Source organism: Myripristis murdjan, chromosome 4 (genome assembly GCF_902150065.1).
Source record: "Myripristis murdjan chromosome 4, fMyrMur1.1, whole genome shotgun sequence".
NCBI lineage: Eukaryota > Metazoa > Chordata > Actinopteri > Holocentriformes > Holocentridae > Myripristis > Myripristis murdjan.
The window spans coordinates 18,868,639-18,881,578 of record NC_043983.1 but is presented as its reverse complement, the minus strand read 5'-3'; the positions used below and the strand labels follow the sequence as shown (position 1 = coordinate 18,881,578).

Genomic DNA, 12,940 nt, shown 5'->3' with positions numbered 1-12,940 from the left:
TGAAAGGTCAAGTTACATTCACTTAACGTTGAAACGCCATCTTCCATTCAACAAGTTGTGAAAATACTGTAATATTATAAAGTTCATATTTTAGATATGTGTGTGTGTGTGCGTGTGTGTCTATGTATGTAAAATGAGAGTTTCACCAGCTTGCATGGCTGTAACAGATAAACCTGCCTCACGTAAAGCTAAACGGATGAAAACATTTTAAACGGGCTTGTTTGTGCTTTTATACGGAATTAAAAAGACTTGGTGTACAGGCGAGGGCCAAAAAGAAAAATGTGTAAAAGATTAGTAATATTTCCAGAACATGAATCGCACAGGACATCTTGTTTTTATGAAAAAGATCATATTTGTATTACTGTGGTGACACGACGCTTAATGAAATATCTTAATGATCCACTACGGTTATGTAGTCTACTGTGTAATTAAATATGAATAGCTTATTCATAGCATGAATACAAAAAAAAAAAAAAAAAAAAAAAAAAAAAAAAGGATATTACAGAATGGTGGGTGTACACAAAATAACCGACTAATTTCTGATCCATGCGCCATCTACTGGACTGAGCGTGAAGTAACTTTTGAAGGTCGGAATCATCTATAAATTTCAAAATTCCGAGTGACTTTGAACGCAACCCGTGTCACCCGGAACAATAACTGAAACTTGGCCAAGGGTTATGGTTATGACGGGAGCAAAAAAAGGTTTCAGTGCGATCAAATATTGTTTATCTAGCGCAGGGAGTGGTGTGTCCTTCGTCTGGGTTTACGACCCATCACTAATTCATAGAGAAAGAAAACTGTTCGAGGTAGTTCTGTACTTGTTAGGTGTGGTTTTGCCCGTCGAGCCTGTTGATTTCACTGTCTCCCGATGTCTTCCGCCGCCTGGTTAAACCGTTACAGGACAGATGACGGTCCTGTAATCTTGGATGGTGGATTAGCATCTGAACTCGAAGCGCAGGGTATCCAGATGCAGGTAAAGCTTCAAAGTCAAGCTGCCTCTGTGGATTTGCAGTGCTGTGGTTTAACTAATCAGCTCTCAGCGTTGATTAATCATTTCAAACAATGCACCCCACTCATAGAATAGTCTAATATTTCAGATTATCAGAGGATTATGTAACCAGTCCGGCCATACTGAGATAGGGATTCGCGGATGTGGCAAAAAGTCGAAACTTATCGCAGAGTTGCAAATTATATAGGCACAAACAGAACAAACTGGTTATGCTCACAGTTTCTTCCCCATTTAAATCTTACGATGTAGAAAGAACAAGGATCTTCACTTGCACATCTTTACATCTTACATCTTCTACATACAAGTTGAAGAAATAATTGTCAAAAAATAAATTGAAGGGCCTTTTTCTCTTATATTTTCAACAGACATAGCAAGCCTTGTTAGTTCACTCCTCCAGTTTTCCAGGTGGGGTTTTATTTTGAAAGAGCTACATTAATAGATAAAGTATTTCAGTAGGAAGATCACACTGTGCACAACAAATCCACAGGTCTTATCCTTAAAAACTCAAATTTGTTTCCACTGTGTGGTATGTTGAGTTTGAGCATTACCCACCAGCAAGTGCATAACCGCTGTGTAACCAGCAGGTGGAGTCTGTGGACCCACCCTGATGAAATCCTAGAAAGCATGAGGCCTGTCTCTGAGGGAGCAAACAGCCATGTGGTGGCCTGTCATATCTGAGGAGCCATGTCCCTTTAGCCTTCTTCCCACCTCACTGCAGCCTCCTGTCTCTTCTCTTAACGAAGCAGAGTCTTAATGTTTAACAGATCCTTGCACAATGTTATTCTATCACATTCTTCTTGCTAAGATCCTCTGCTCTCTATAAGCTGTGAAAGCATTCTTCACTTTCATTCCCAGTATGTTAATACCCCGTTCCTCTCTGCTGCAAAACAACATTGATAAGTTGTGTAAGTCAAAGGAAAATGAAGAGTGTAGCCTCAGACATACAGGCTAAAGAGGCTTAAGTGTTAACTGTGACTAAAGGGTTTCTAGGAAAAGACCCATCCTCCTTGATATACATTTGCTCATTGTATGGATGCACCAGTATAGTTTTTCATATCCACAGTCTTCCCACTCATAACGGCTGATAACAAATTCAAGTTCAAAACAGGTTAAGCTGTTCTGATAGGCTTGTCTTGAGATTTGTTTAATGTTTTTGTTTGATTTAGGTTTATATATATATAAAGACCATGTTAGATTGACTCAGTTTCTAATTTTACAGTTGTATCAAGTGAAACAGACCTCAGGGGAAAAGGGAAGTTCCAGTTTAGCAATCAGCCAAATATTGACAGTAAAAACAGTATTAGACTGATTTTTGAAGCTGATATCTGCCAATATGTAGAGTCTGCTGATTATATTTGTCCATCCCCAGCCCCTTAATGAAAGCGTGGTCTTTTCATTTGAGTCAGAGCTGGTTAAACTGTTCCAGTGAAATCCACCAGGCGGACTCAAAGAAAGGCCCTGTTTCACAGCCTGCCATGCCCCCTTTTAATCTGGGGCAGATTCCTCACAGAGCCTCATTCATCTCTCTTGGTCTGCAGTGGTTACAGTCTGCTTGTATGACATTATTGGATTATCATAATTTACCTACTATAACCTTTTTTCCTTTGAATGATGCACAAATTTATGAAATAACAGGAAATGAATGTGAAACTGTTGTCTGTTAAATCACGCTGACATGCACACTAATGCAAGTGTTTTTGAAATGTTTACAGTTACATTATAATGGCTTTAGGATTTCATATATGACAAGATCCAAATGATGTGCAAGAGGACGTCTCAAAACCTGTTGGAAAAACAGGAATAAAGTATTCTGTCTTTATGTATCATAATATGGGATAATGAACTAGTTTTTCAAGACATTTCTCTAAATAGCGTGAATACACAGCAAATGTTAAACTAGAATTGTGTGTGTGTGTGTGTGTGTCTGTCTGTCTGTCTGTCTGTCTGTCTCACATACCAAGGGGGATCCATTATGGAGTGCCAGAGTTTTGCAAACTAATCCACAGGCTATAAAAGAAGCTCACCACAGGTATGCCAATGTAAAAATCTAATCTGGACATGAGGACATTGGAAATTATGGTGGGAATTTATTTAATACATGTAATGACCCCAGTATTAATTTGATATTGAACAGATATCTCCTTAGTGGTGCTGATGTTATTACAACAGCCACATACCAGGCAAGCATCAAGGGCTTCGTCAGTTACCTGAACATGACTCCAGAGGAGGCCAAGGAGCTGGTGATGTCTGGAGTTCATCTGGCCAAAGAGACTGTAGACAGATTTCTCTCTAAGAATCATTCAATAGGTAACTATCCCCTGCATGCGGTATATGACAAATGAATTTTTAATATTTTAATAAGGTGTATAAACAGCTGCCACTGTTATTTCATTGCATTGATTATCTATTGTTTTTTTTTTTTTTGTTTGTTTGTTTTTTCTTTTTCACCAAGAGCAAAAGAGCCCTATGGTTGCAGCCTCTGTTGGGCCTTATGGAGCATTTCTGCATGATTGCTCAGAGTATACTGGGGCTTATGCAGACAACATGAGTGTTGAGGTGAGTGTCTATCAGCTCACCCAGAGGCAATATGACAAATGCACATATTGGTATAATAAAAAGCGGGAATTGAAAATACATATACACACATATAATATTTCCTTTTGGCTTACACACTGGACTTACTTTTGACTTTGACCCCTTAGACTCAAAAAAACAACAGCAAAAACGGGATTGGCAGTTCAATTAACCTTGGGCAATTATGTGTAATGCACCTCTAACGCAAAATTCAATGTGTGACTACATGTTGACTGTGATAGTCGACATAATTTTGGGGTGTTTGGTTTCATCTCCAGTCAGTAGATCAGTTTAGCTGCCTCATAACCCTGGGTGTCAGTCGTGTGCTTTCTGTCTGTTTGCAGGAGCTTAAAGGTTGGCATCGGGCACAGGTCAGCTGCTTAGTGGCAGCAGGAGCTGATCTCATTGCGTTTGAGACGTTCCCAAGTATCAAAGAGGCGGAGGCTGTGGTGGAGCTGCTCAGAGAATTTCCTAATGCTAAAGCCTGGCTGTCTTTCTCTTGTAAGGTAAGCAACACACTGTTGTTACCCAGTGTGTAGTGTGCTGCATTCAGGAGGACATTCTGCACACTGACATGATGAATAATTGCAGGATGAGCGGTGTATATCTGACGGCAGTTTATTTACTGAGGCTGTCCAGATTGCCAAAAGAACCAAGCAGTTGGTTGCTGTCGGGGTCAACTGCTGTTCACCCACCTTGGTCACACCACTCCTGGACTCTGCCAAATCACTGCGGAGTCCAGACATGAGCTGGGTCGTGTACCCCGACAGTGGAGAAGATTGGGACGAAAACACTGGGTAAGACTGAGAGGTGGTGCAGGGGGCAAGTAGAAAGATTTTTATAACCAAAAGATCACTGGTTCAGTCCCGGCAATGACCAGGGTGTTTATACTACTTCCTGCTTGCTTATTGGAAGTAGCTAGAACAGAAGAACAGCAGTTAATGCCAACAATGTAAAGAAAAACTAATCAGGTTTAAAAAAAAAAAAAAAAAAAAAAAAAATCTGGAGTACAAAAGACGGTAAAAAACAGGTCACAGAAAATTAAAAAACAAGCAAAATCAGGAAAGGCTCTCTGTATATGTTTTGTCTATATTTTACATAATAAAATCACATTTTATACTTCCAGTAGACCTTACTGTACCCAGGTCCCCATGCAGAATGGATTTGTTTTCCTCTTTTTTAAAATATTGGTGGGAATTCACGTCAGCATAGTCCTCTGCACCCCCCCAAAGACTTGAGGTTAAAAACTGCTTCAGCTCTACAGCAACAATACACAATCGGATTGAGGTGTGAGCACAGATATAAATAATATAACCCTCAGTATTGTATTTTCTGTTGCAACATATCACAGGATAAGTGGATGATGGATGAGTTTGTTCAGAACTTGGCAAATACAGACAGAAATTCAACTCCATGTGGCAGTTAGGGTTTATAGATAGGAGGTGCATGATGGGTCATCATGTGTATAAATCTGCTATACAAAGAAAGAATAACCTCAAGATCAAGCCAGACCTGCAAGTTAATAATGAGGACAGTCTTTGTGGTGATGTGTATCTGATTGCTGCATGTGTATTTCTCATATTTTTTAATCACATAAAGGTGGCTACCATCAGAGAAAATACCAATAGCTGAACTAAGCCTTGACTGGATGAAGCAAGGTGCAGCACTGATAGGTAAGGTGAAACAGTTTCATATGATGTTGGGTTTTTTTTGTTTTGTTTTTTTGTATATTTATTTTTGTTCTGCATTTCCTCTTTTATCTCTTTATCCACCAGGGGGCTGCTGTCGCATTGGTCCTGCTCAGATAGCAGAGGTAAGACAGCACCTAAAAAGAAGTTACACGTCTCAAGGCTCAGCGATGGGACTGGACTGAGCAGGAAAATCTCCACATACTGTAGAGACACACCTCTGCAAATATGAGAGAGAATTTCTGGATATAGGCAACACCACAGGAGTAAAAATGAATTATTCTTGAAGTCTTTAAGAAAGATGGTGGCTGATTCAGGAGTTTATAAAAAAAAACTTCATTTATTGGGAAAAAAACAAAACAAATAAATAAATGAATAAAATAACAGCTACATCAAATCCACTTGATACACATTGACAACAGTGTTAGGTCAAAGACAGATGGCACCGCAAAGGTGCAAACAGAGCCGGAAGTATGGTTATATGAACATAAAAAAAAACAACAAAAAAAAAAAACATGCAATCCTATCTTTCTGTGGTTCACATTTTGAGTCTATTTGAGTGACAGGGATTTCCATGATCACTTCTGTACAGCTCCAGTTTTTTAAACTGGGATCGTCTATGCTTTAACACCCTTAGGTTTCACAGAGCACAACAAAACGTCAGCTGCTCTCACAGCAGCATGTTCACTGAACAGCAGTCTACTGCACTAGTCACTATGTGTCAGCCAAAAAGACAAGCTGACGTTCCTGTACAATGAATTATGGACTAATGTTATATTTAAACAAGATTTCAATGCATTGATGCCAGACATTTGTTTTCCTAGACATTAGATGAATATAACGTGTACACTAACAGTATCACTGTAGTGAGTTTAAGTAGGAGTGAAGTACCCATAATTAAATCCAGAGAAATGTATGTGATTACTATTCGGATGATTGGAAAGAAAATGTTTGTAGAATGGCTTTAACATGTAATAACACTGTATCTCTTATTTTGGTTTAAATACTTATTATAAATGCGCTGCAGTGTGCCGCCTCAGTCTGTGACATCTTCTTCAAGGTCGCTCTCGGGCGAGCTCCTCTGTCTGTACTCTGTAGTGTTGGACAGACGTTTCCAGGCAGTGTCTTTCTGGCTTCCCATACTGTGCGAGCGCCCCATGCGGGCCAGGCGCTTGGCTGATGCCTTCTCCTCGGTGCCCTCTGCTACACTCCCATGGGCCCGCTCTGTGCCTGAGTGGTGGAAGTCATGGCGCAGATTTTCTAAATTCAGAGCCCATGGTCCAAGCTTCTGCCAGTTCACCCTCTGGAAGGCCATGATGCAGTGAAGGTTGCCACCCACCTGTGAGCAAATCACTATTCCTCAGTTTGGTTCAATTAAAGGGTTACATTATCTACACTAAAAACACTGAAAAGAGCTACACAGCAACCTTTTTGGTTTTGCGGCACTGAATACCCCTCTCTGTGTGACGGATGTCCAGGTACTCTGGGTTTTGTGTGTTGAGGTCAGTCACAATGTCCAACCATCTAGAACAAAAGGTTACATGTCGAAGAGTTAAACAACAGTGTGTGATAAAAATGCAGAAGAAACTTAACTTTTGTATACTTACTTTTTACAGTGAATAGCTGGATGTTTCCTACTGGGTTCACCAATGAGGATCCAGTGTTCCATTTCATTTATGGGCAGAGGCCCCCTTTGCACCAAAAAAAAAAAAAAAAAAAAAATACATCATCAGCTCACAAACTCTTGCTATATAAAAACTGAAATAATTCAAGCAATTTAGAGTGATTTGACAGGAAGCACTGATAAAAGGAATAAGCTTTATAAAAAAAAAAAAAAAAACCTATAAGCCTTGGCTGCTTTCAGTGGGGTAGCTTCAAAGCCCACTGGGCAGAAGTAGTGGTTCTGGCAGTGGTAAATATAGGCCATGGACTCATCCCTCAAACCTTGTGTCAATTTCAGTAACGCCCCTTCAGCTGAAAAATATGTCAGTGGTTAGAACACTAATATTTTATCACTTAACAAGCAAATATATCCTGTAACAATGTTTTAACTAGTGAGGAGCCCACCTGTTTCTCCTGCTGTCTTATGTTTTCCGTGTGGTTTGTACAGAATGTAGGAGCAACCTCGGACTCTAAAGTTGTCATTGATTTGCCTGAACCATCTGTAAAGGAAAGCATGGGTTAATTCAATTGCTCTAAGTTTCCCAAGTGCAATGATTATTTAAGAAGACTATAGAATCGGTGTTTAGGAGCAGTTCCAAGTACCTCATAAGAGTGGCATTGCCAGTGAAAGGACCAAACTTGATATCTTCAAACGGAGGCTGAAACCCCAGAATATGCAGTGCCTCCTCCTGAGAGATGGGTGGCAGACTACAAATGCAAATAAACACATTTCATTAATGCTGTCCCCGATACAAGTTCAAATATTGTGTTAATCTTGATATTTCCTGAGCTGTATTTTTATGTGACATCTGTGATGTGAATGAATGTAACACAGTACGACGTGCACACCTCCCTGCCCCCAGGGTGCTGTACAAGAAGTTCCAGCAGGACACCAATGAAGAAATGCCACAGGATGTCTTGTACTGTGGCCGACTGATACAGTACCTACAGCAGAAAACCATACATGCTACATGTCAGTCCAAACAGAATAAATTATAATAGTTTGAAAAGAGTACATTTCTAGAGATACCACCACAGTGTGGGATAGGGATAATTTTGTTTTTGTTATGAAAATAAAAACACTACTGTTACATAATATAGTGTTTGTTCTCTGGTTTCAAACAGCTGAAATGGGGCATTTCTCTTAATTACTGGGATACTAAATGTAGCATTACCATCTTCTAAGGTCTAGGACTTTCCTCTGTTTGATCTCCTCCAGTGAGGCATGAGGAGGAAGATCTTGCAGATTACGGCTGGGTCTGTCTGATGACTTCATCTTCTTGGAGCTAAATTTCTTTACATTACCTGAAAGATTATTTATATCAGTCACTTGTGCAGGCTGTACCAGGATTCAAATTATTCACCAACTTAAGAGCACACAAATGATCAAGGCAAATCATTGGCTAACTCTGATAATTTGACTGGCCCCTGACCAGCGAGGAAGGGCCCCCGCCCTCAGTGGTCTGTTAGGGTTCAAGTAAGGGGGGTAATTGTTGTTGTTTGTCGTAAACTGTGGGCCAGTAAAGCCCCTCTGAGACCTTAAACAGTGATTTGAGGGTCTAAATAAACTTGAACTTCAATGAAAATTAAAAAAAAAAAAAAAAAGTTCTACAGTTAAAGGGGACTGGAACCTTTAAATTAGAACAGAGCACACTCTATGATGCCAAATCAAACTATACCCTTATGTAATAAGATTCAACTTCCAGGCTCTTAACAAGATGCTGTATTCCTGAAGTCACAGGCAGAATTTAATTATCATGGGGCATGAGTAAATGGTCAGACAGCCAGTATTTTAATTCTGACACATTTCACAAGTGAAATTATCATAATAACCTATGAAAAAGTGCTTACTTGTTCTTATTTTTCTGGTAAGGACAGCATCAAAGTCTGCTGTGTCAATCTCCCAGGCCAAAATAGGCTTTGTATTGCTGCAGGACACCTCTTCCATATCACAATCCCCATCTGAAACCACATCAGCGCCTCCAGGCTGACCTCCTGGGGTCAGGTCAGGGGAGGTTTTGGGCTTCACAAAAGCAGAGCCCTCATCCTGCTTGCTGGGGGCCACATCCCTGGGAGTGTTTGGGGGACGGTAGACTGAGGCGGCCTGGTTGAGAAGCGCATAGTCAGAGCAGACGGTGTAAAACTTCTCTCGGGAGTGTGTGACAGGGCAGGTCCACGGCAGCTGGAGCTCAGCGCTTGAAGCCCGCCTCACTCTTGCACTGTCCCGGGCGAGGGAGCTGATCAGACCACGGTCATCCTCTCCATCGGCGGGCCTTTGCAGCCCAGCCTGTTCAGCTGGCCCAGATACACTTGCTCCTTGACCTTCTGAAGTATTAGGCATTGAACGGCCACGTAGATGATGGATGGGAGAATTACCTGAGGTTGATGCTGCTGCTGAAGTGATGGCCGTCTGCTCTGAGGATGAAAAGGGCAGGCGTTTGTGTATTTTTAGCAAGACAATAGACAGACCAGGGAGATGAAAAGAGCAGAGGTGGAAATCCAACACTAGAACTAGACTCAGACAACCTCACACAGTGCTGCTGATCACATAAAAAAAACCTTTTGTTTAAGCTGACATTTTAGAGTCATAACATTGAGTCATCTCATCCTACAGTCTAGTGTGCAGCCACCAAACTGAGCAGCATGCTGTCTACCTAGCTAGCTATCGTAACCTTAGAGCTACCATAATAATGACACCTAACGATGACAGAAGCCGTTACTGTCAACGCGATGGCTCGAACTTCTGGTTTGTAGCTATGAGGTTGTTGCTTGGCAACATATATCACATATTAAGTCGATGTTGTACGGGAAGAACGACGGTCAATGTTGTATTGTGGCACTAAACACACCTAGCTATACTGTAAATATGTTGTTGTTGTTTTTTTTTAAATCATACCTTGCGCAGTGTCTCGGGAACAAGTGGAAAGCGAGTTAGTAAAATGTCGGGCTAACCACGCATCACTGAATATAAATGTGACTGGATGTTCAGGGTGCGATATTCCTAAGCGACGTCCTGACCCGTATCCTCTTCCGCCGTCCAGGTTTCACAGGCAGTACCATTCCATAAATGGGGGTGTTCGTTTTCTTCCACCCACTGAAAGCAAAAGTGAAGCTCACTTACATCGCAAAACACATGGGAAAAATATAAGATGTCATATAATATGGCAATTTTCAGAGTTTTAAATCTTACATTGTGTTAGGTTTGTTTAAAACACGGCCTTAACTTTGTAGTGTCCGTCACCCATGTTTGAAATCCAAAATAGTTCATCTCAGGATCCCAACCATTCACAGGGGCGAAGCGCCGAGGTTCCTCAAACTTCAGTCACACCGTTTTTGGATAGGAGGTAAGAGCTGTGCAGAAGACTTTAATAAGGTGTATTAAAAGTAAAAACTGGGGCAATAACTCTGTAGCTATCCAACATTACTGACAAATTAAAATATAGAGTGGAAAGTCGATGGTCGGGGTTAACGTCACTCTCCTGAAGTGACCCAAACTTGGGCTGCATAAATAATTTATTTGAGTACGAGATTGGGTCGCAAGACAGTCACAGAAGAAACATGGCCGTGTTTTTTTTTTTTTTTTCTTCCCCAACCTAACCTCACAAATGAGTGAAGCATCACTCATCGGAGAGAAGAGTGATTACTGTTAAAATTAAGTCTAACTGCATGCACTTGCACACAGATCAATAGTTTTGAGCGTGTACCGTGGAGGTTAACACAGCCTTAGTAAACTGACTGCATGACTGTACACTTTTTAAACTGTTTATTTAACCATTAAACCGTGCAGTGATTTATACCCATAGGACTTGACAGCAACTAAACTGCAATATCCCTGTATGGTGCTGCTTATAGGTAGATCTTAGTACAGATGCTCAGTTTCTTAATACTGCATTTGTTGTTGTAATCTTTCATAGGATTAATGCATATACTTCTTACAGCTATGATTAACGCACATGTAGTATTGACGTACATATTTATACATAATGCACTTTTTTAAAAACAGATTTTTAAGGCACATGTTTTTCTGTTTCTTATGTCTTTTTCTATTTCTTATAATTTAATTCTTTTGAGAATCTGAGCAACTGCAACTGACCCAGTTTCCCCCCAGGGATCGGTAAAGTATTTCTGATTCTGGATGCGAAAGTTTTTTAGTTGTTTAGTTGTAGTAGTTAGTTACTGATTCACATAACGACCAGGGGCAAAGTCCTGTTGTAAGTCACCAGCTTTAAGATAAGCAGTGGTAAATATTCCTCTCCTTTAACTAGCAAGCTTTGAAATGCTGCATGAATCACTGTGATCTGAACTTTGCAGAAGACCATGGCAAAGAAGTTTGTGATCATCGACACAGACTGTGGCATAGACGATGCCCAGGCTATCATGATGGCCTTGGCAGCGCCTCACATCCAGGTCCTGGGTATTACCTGTGTTTTTGGGAACACCACAGTCGAGAACGTGTGTCAGAATGTGCAGCGGGTGCTCTCTGTCTGCAAAAAAAATCAAGTAAGTTTAACCCACATTTAAGTCAGTTGTTGCCTTCTGCTGGTGACTTTATATAGGCCTATGCTGAGTTCTGCTTTAACGGTGACCTCGTGGCTTTATGTCTATCAACAAACCATGTTGAAAACTGCACTAAAAAGAGGCTTCCCCCCGCAGATACCAGTGTTTCAAGGTTCTGCTGGTCCTCTCGTTAGGGCCCATCAACAGCCGACAGACCACTTTGGAACCGATGGACTCGGAGATGTGATTGAACACAGAGATCCACAGTGGAAGGAGAAAATCCAGAAAGAGCATGCAGTCGATGCCATGATCAGACTTGTCTCTGAAAACCTGAACCAGGTTAAACATTTATCTGTGCTCTCCACTCTATAAAGCATGGCTGTACTCTTGTGTTGCAGATGGTGTTGTCATGTGCTTGCTACAGGTGTCCCTGGTGGCCCTTGGCCCACTCACAAATCTTGCTCTAGCTGTCAGACTGGATCCACATTTTCCTCAGAAGCTCAAAGATCTATTCATTATGGGTGGTAACATGGAAGGTAACACAAAAAGGACCTGTAGAATTGCAGCTCTTGCCTGGGGTAAAAAGTCTGGGAATGACATGTTGCTTTTCTTTTCAGGTAAAGGGAATGTAACATTATGTGCGGAGTTCAACTTTGTAATGGATCCAGAATCTGCATATATTGTGCTGGAGGAGTTTCTTTGCCCTACACACCTTGCAACATGGGAGTACTCTTGCAGAAATGCACTCACATGGGTAAGATTTTAGAGCACCTAATTAGGGAAACCTGCCCAATACTGTTGTCCCATTTCAGCGATGATTTGCTTGATTTTGATGGTATAGGAGTTCTTTGAAGAACTGATCGGTCAGGATGCACCTGCTGCCCGATTCATGAAGATGCTAACATCTAAATGCTGGGCTTACTCCAAGGAGGCCATGATGAACAAGAGGGATGTGTACTTTGGACCCGCCTTTGTCTCTTATGACGCCTATGCAATGGCAGCCTGCATCGATGGCAGTGTAGTAACCGAGTATATTGAATGTCCTGTCCGTGTTGAGTTGCAGGGGGAAATCGGACGTGGCATGTTGGCACTAGATCGGATAAACAAAATGCAAAAGAGCCACCGTGTGTGTGTTATGAGTAAATGTGATCTTGTCAAGTTCAGTCAGTTACTCATGGAGTCCCTCAGACAACCTAAGTAATATCTGTGCCTACATGGAAAATGTTTATTCCTATCAAGTGTAAACATTGTCCAGTTAGTAAGGAAAAGTAGCTCATGTTCCACTCTGAATCTTTTTTTTTTTTTTTTTTTTAATTTGTACAACTAAGTGCTTTTTAGATAAACAATAAAAAAAACAAGAATTTGCTTTGAAGTCCATCTTTAATTTAAATTTGCTGACAAATAGAGGTCATGTATGATATAACCCTCAAACTTAAGTACTCTTTGATCACTTGACCAATTTAAATTTATTCTAACAGAAGGCTTTGTTTTATTTATGGCGTAGCCCAAT

General features: G+C 40.8%; 3 protein-coding genes across 4 annotated transcripts; 2 read left to right on the top strand and 1 right to left on the bottom strand.

Annotated features, from left to right (window-relative positions):
* The first annotated feature begins 630 nt into the window (after positions 1-630).
* Positions 631-6,289, top strand: LOC115358469 (homocysteine S-methyltransferase 1). Its single transcript, XM_030050466.1, has 8 exons — positions 631-973; positions 2,971-3,038; positions 3,144-3,316; positions 3,462-3,565; positions 3,928-4,089; positions 4,175-4,380; positions 5,183-5,256; positions 5,359-6,289. Exons 1-8 carry the CDS (start codon positions 869-871, stop codon positions 5,454-5,456), a joined length of 990 nt encoding a protein of 329 aa, XP_029906326.1. The 5' UTR covers positions 631-868; the 3' UTR covers positions 5,457-6,289.
* Positions 6,274-9,956, bottom strand: LOC115358467 (basic immunoglobulin-like variable motif-containing protein). Of its 2 annotated transcripts, none has more exons than XM_030050463.1 (10): positions 9,830-9,956; positions 8,785-9,348; positions 8,109-8,238; positions 7,783-7,878; positions 7,537-7,641; positions 7,339-7,433; positions 7,113-7,245; positions 6,879-6,962; positions 6,699-6,795; positions 6,274-6,610 (listed from the first exon to the last, which is right to left on the bottom strand). In XM_030050463.1, the coding sequence occupies exons 2-10, from the start codon at positions 9,272-9,274 to the stop codon at positions 6,308-6,310; spliced, it is 1,533 nt and encodes a 510-aa protein (XP_029906323.1). In that variant the 5' UTR covers positions 9,275-9,348; positions 9,830-9,956; the 3' UTR covers positions 6,274-6,307. The 2 variants fall into 2 exon arrangements, with proteins under 2 accessions (XP_029906323.1, XP_029906324.1); XM_030050464.1 differs by having other exon boundaries at positions 8,785-9,343; positions 9,830-9,953.
* A 191-nt stretch (positions 9,957-10,147) lies between these two features.
* Positions 10,148-12,795, top strand: LOC115357629 (inosine-uridine preferring nucleoside hydrolase). Its single transcript, XM_030049199.1, has 6 exons — positions 10,148-10,277; positions 11,245-11,433; positions 11,587-11,769; positions 11,855-11,966; positions 12,048-12,184; positions 12,272-12,795. Exons 2-6 carry the CDS (start codon positions 11,251-11,253, stop codon positions 12,629-12,631), a joined length of 975 nt encoding a protein of 324 aa, XP_029905059.1. The 5' UTR covers positions 10,148-10,277; positions 11,245-11,250; the 3' UTR covers positions 12,632-12,795.
* The last annotated feature ends 145 nt before the right edge of the window (positions 12,796-12,940 follow it).

Excerpts from the sequence above, each read along its gene's own strand:
- LOC115358469 (XM_030050466.1), top strand. The coding sequence starts at position 869 with ATGTCTTCCGCCGCCTGGTTAAACCGTTACAGGACAGATGACGGTCCT. Across the intron at positions 3,039-3,143 it reads ATAAAAGAAGCTCACCACAG|ATATCTCCTTAGTGGTGCTG; the intron begins GTATGCCAATGT and ends GATATTGAACAG. Across the intron at positions 3,317-3,461 it reads CTCTAAGAATCATTCAATAG|AGCAAAAGAGCCCTATGGTT; the intron begins GTAACTATCCCC and ends TTTTTCACCAAG.
- LOC115357629 (XM_030049199.1), top strand. The coding sequence starts at position 11,251 with ATGGCAAAGAAGTTTGTGATCATCGACACAGACTGTGGCATAGACGAT. Across the intron at positions 11,434-11,586 it reads CTGTCTGCAAAAAAAATCAA|ATACCAGTGTTTCAAGGTTC; the intron begins GTAAGTTTAACC and ends TTCCCCCCGCAG. Across the intron at positions 11,770-11,854 it reads TCTCTGAAAACCTGAACCAG|GTGTCCCTGGTGGCCCTTGG; the intron begins GTTAAACATTTA and ends TGCTTGCTACAG.
- LOC115358467 (XM_030050463.1), bottom strand. The coding sequence starts at position 9,274 with ATGCCTAATACTTCAGAAGGTCAAGGAGCAAGTGTATCTGGGCCAGCT. Across the intron at positions 7,879-8,108 it reads GTCCTAGACCTTAGAAGATG|GTACTGTATCAGTCGGCCAC; the intron begins GTAATGCTACAT and ends TTTCTGCTGTAG. Across the intron at positions 7,642-7,782 it reads AGCACCCTGGGGGCAGGGAG|TCTGCCACCCATCTCTCAGG; the intron begins GTGTGCACGTCG and ends TTGCATTTGTAG.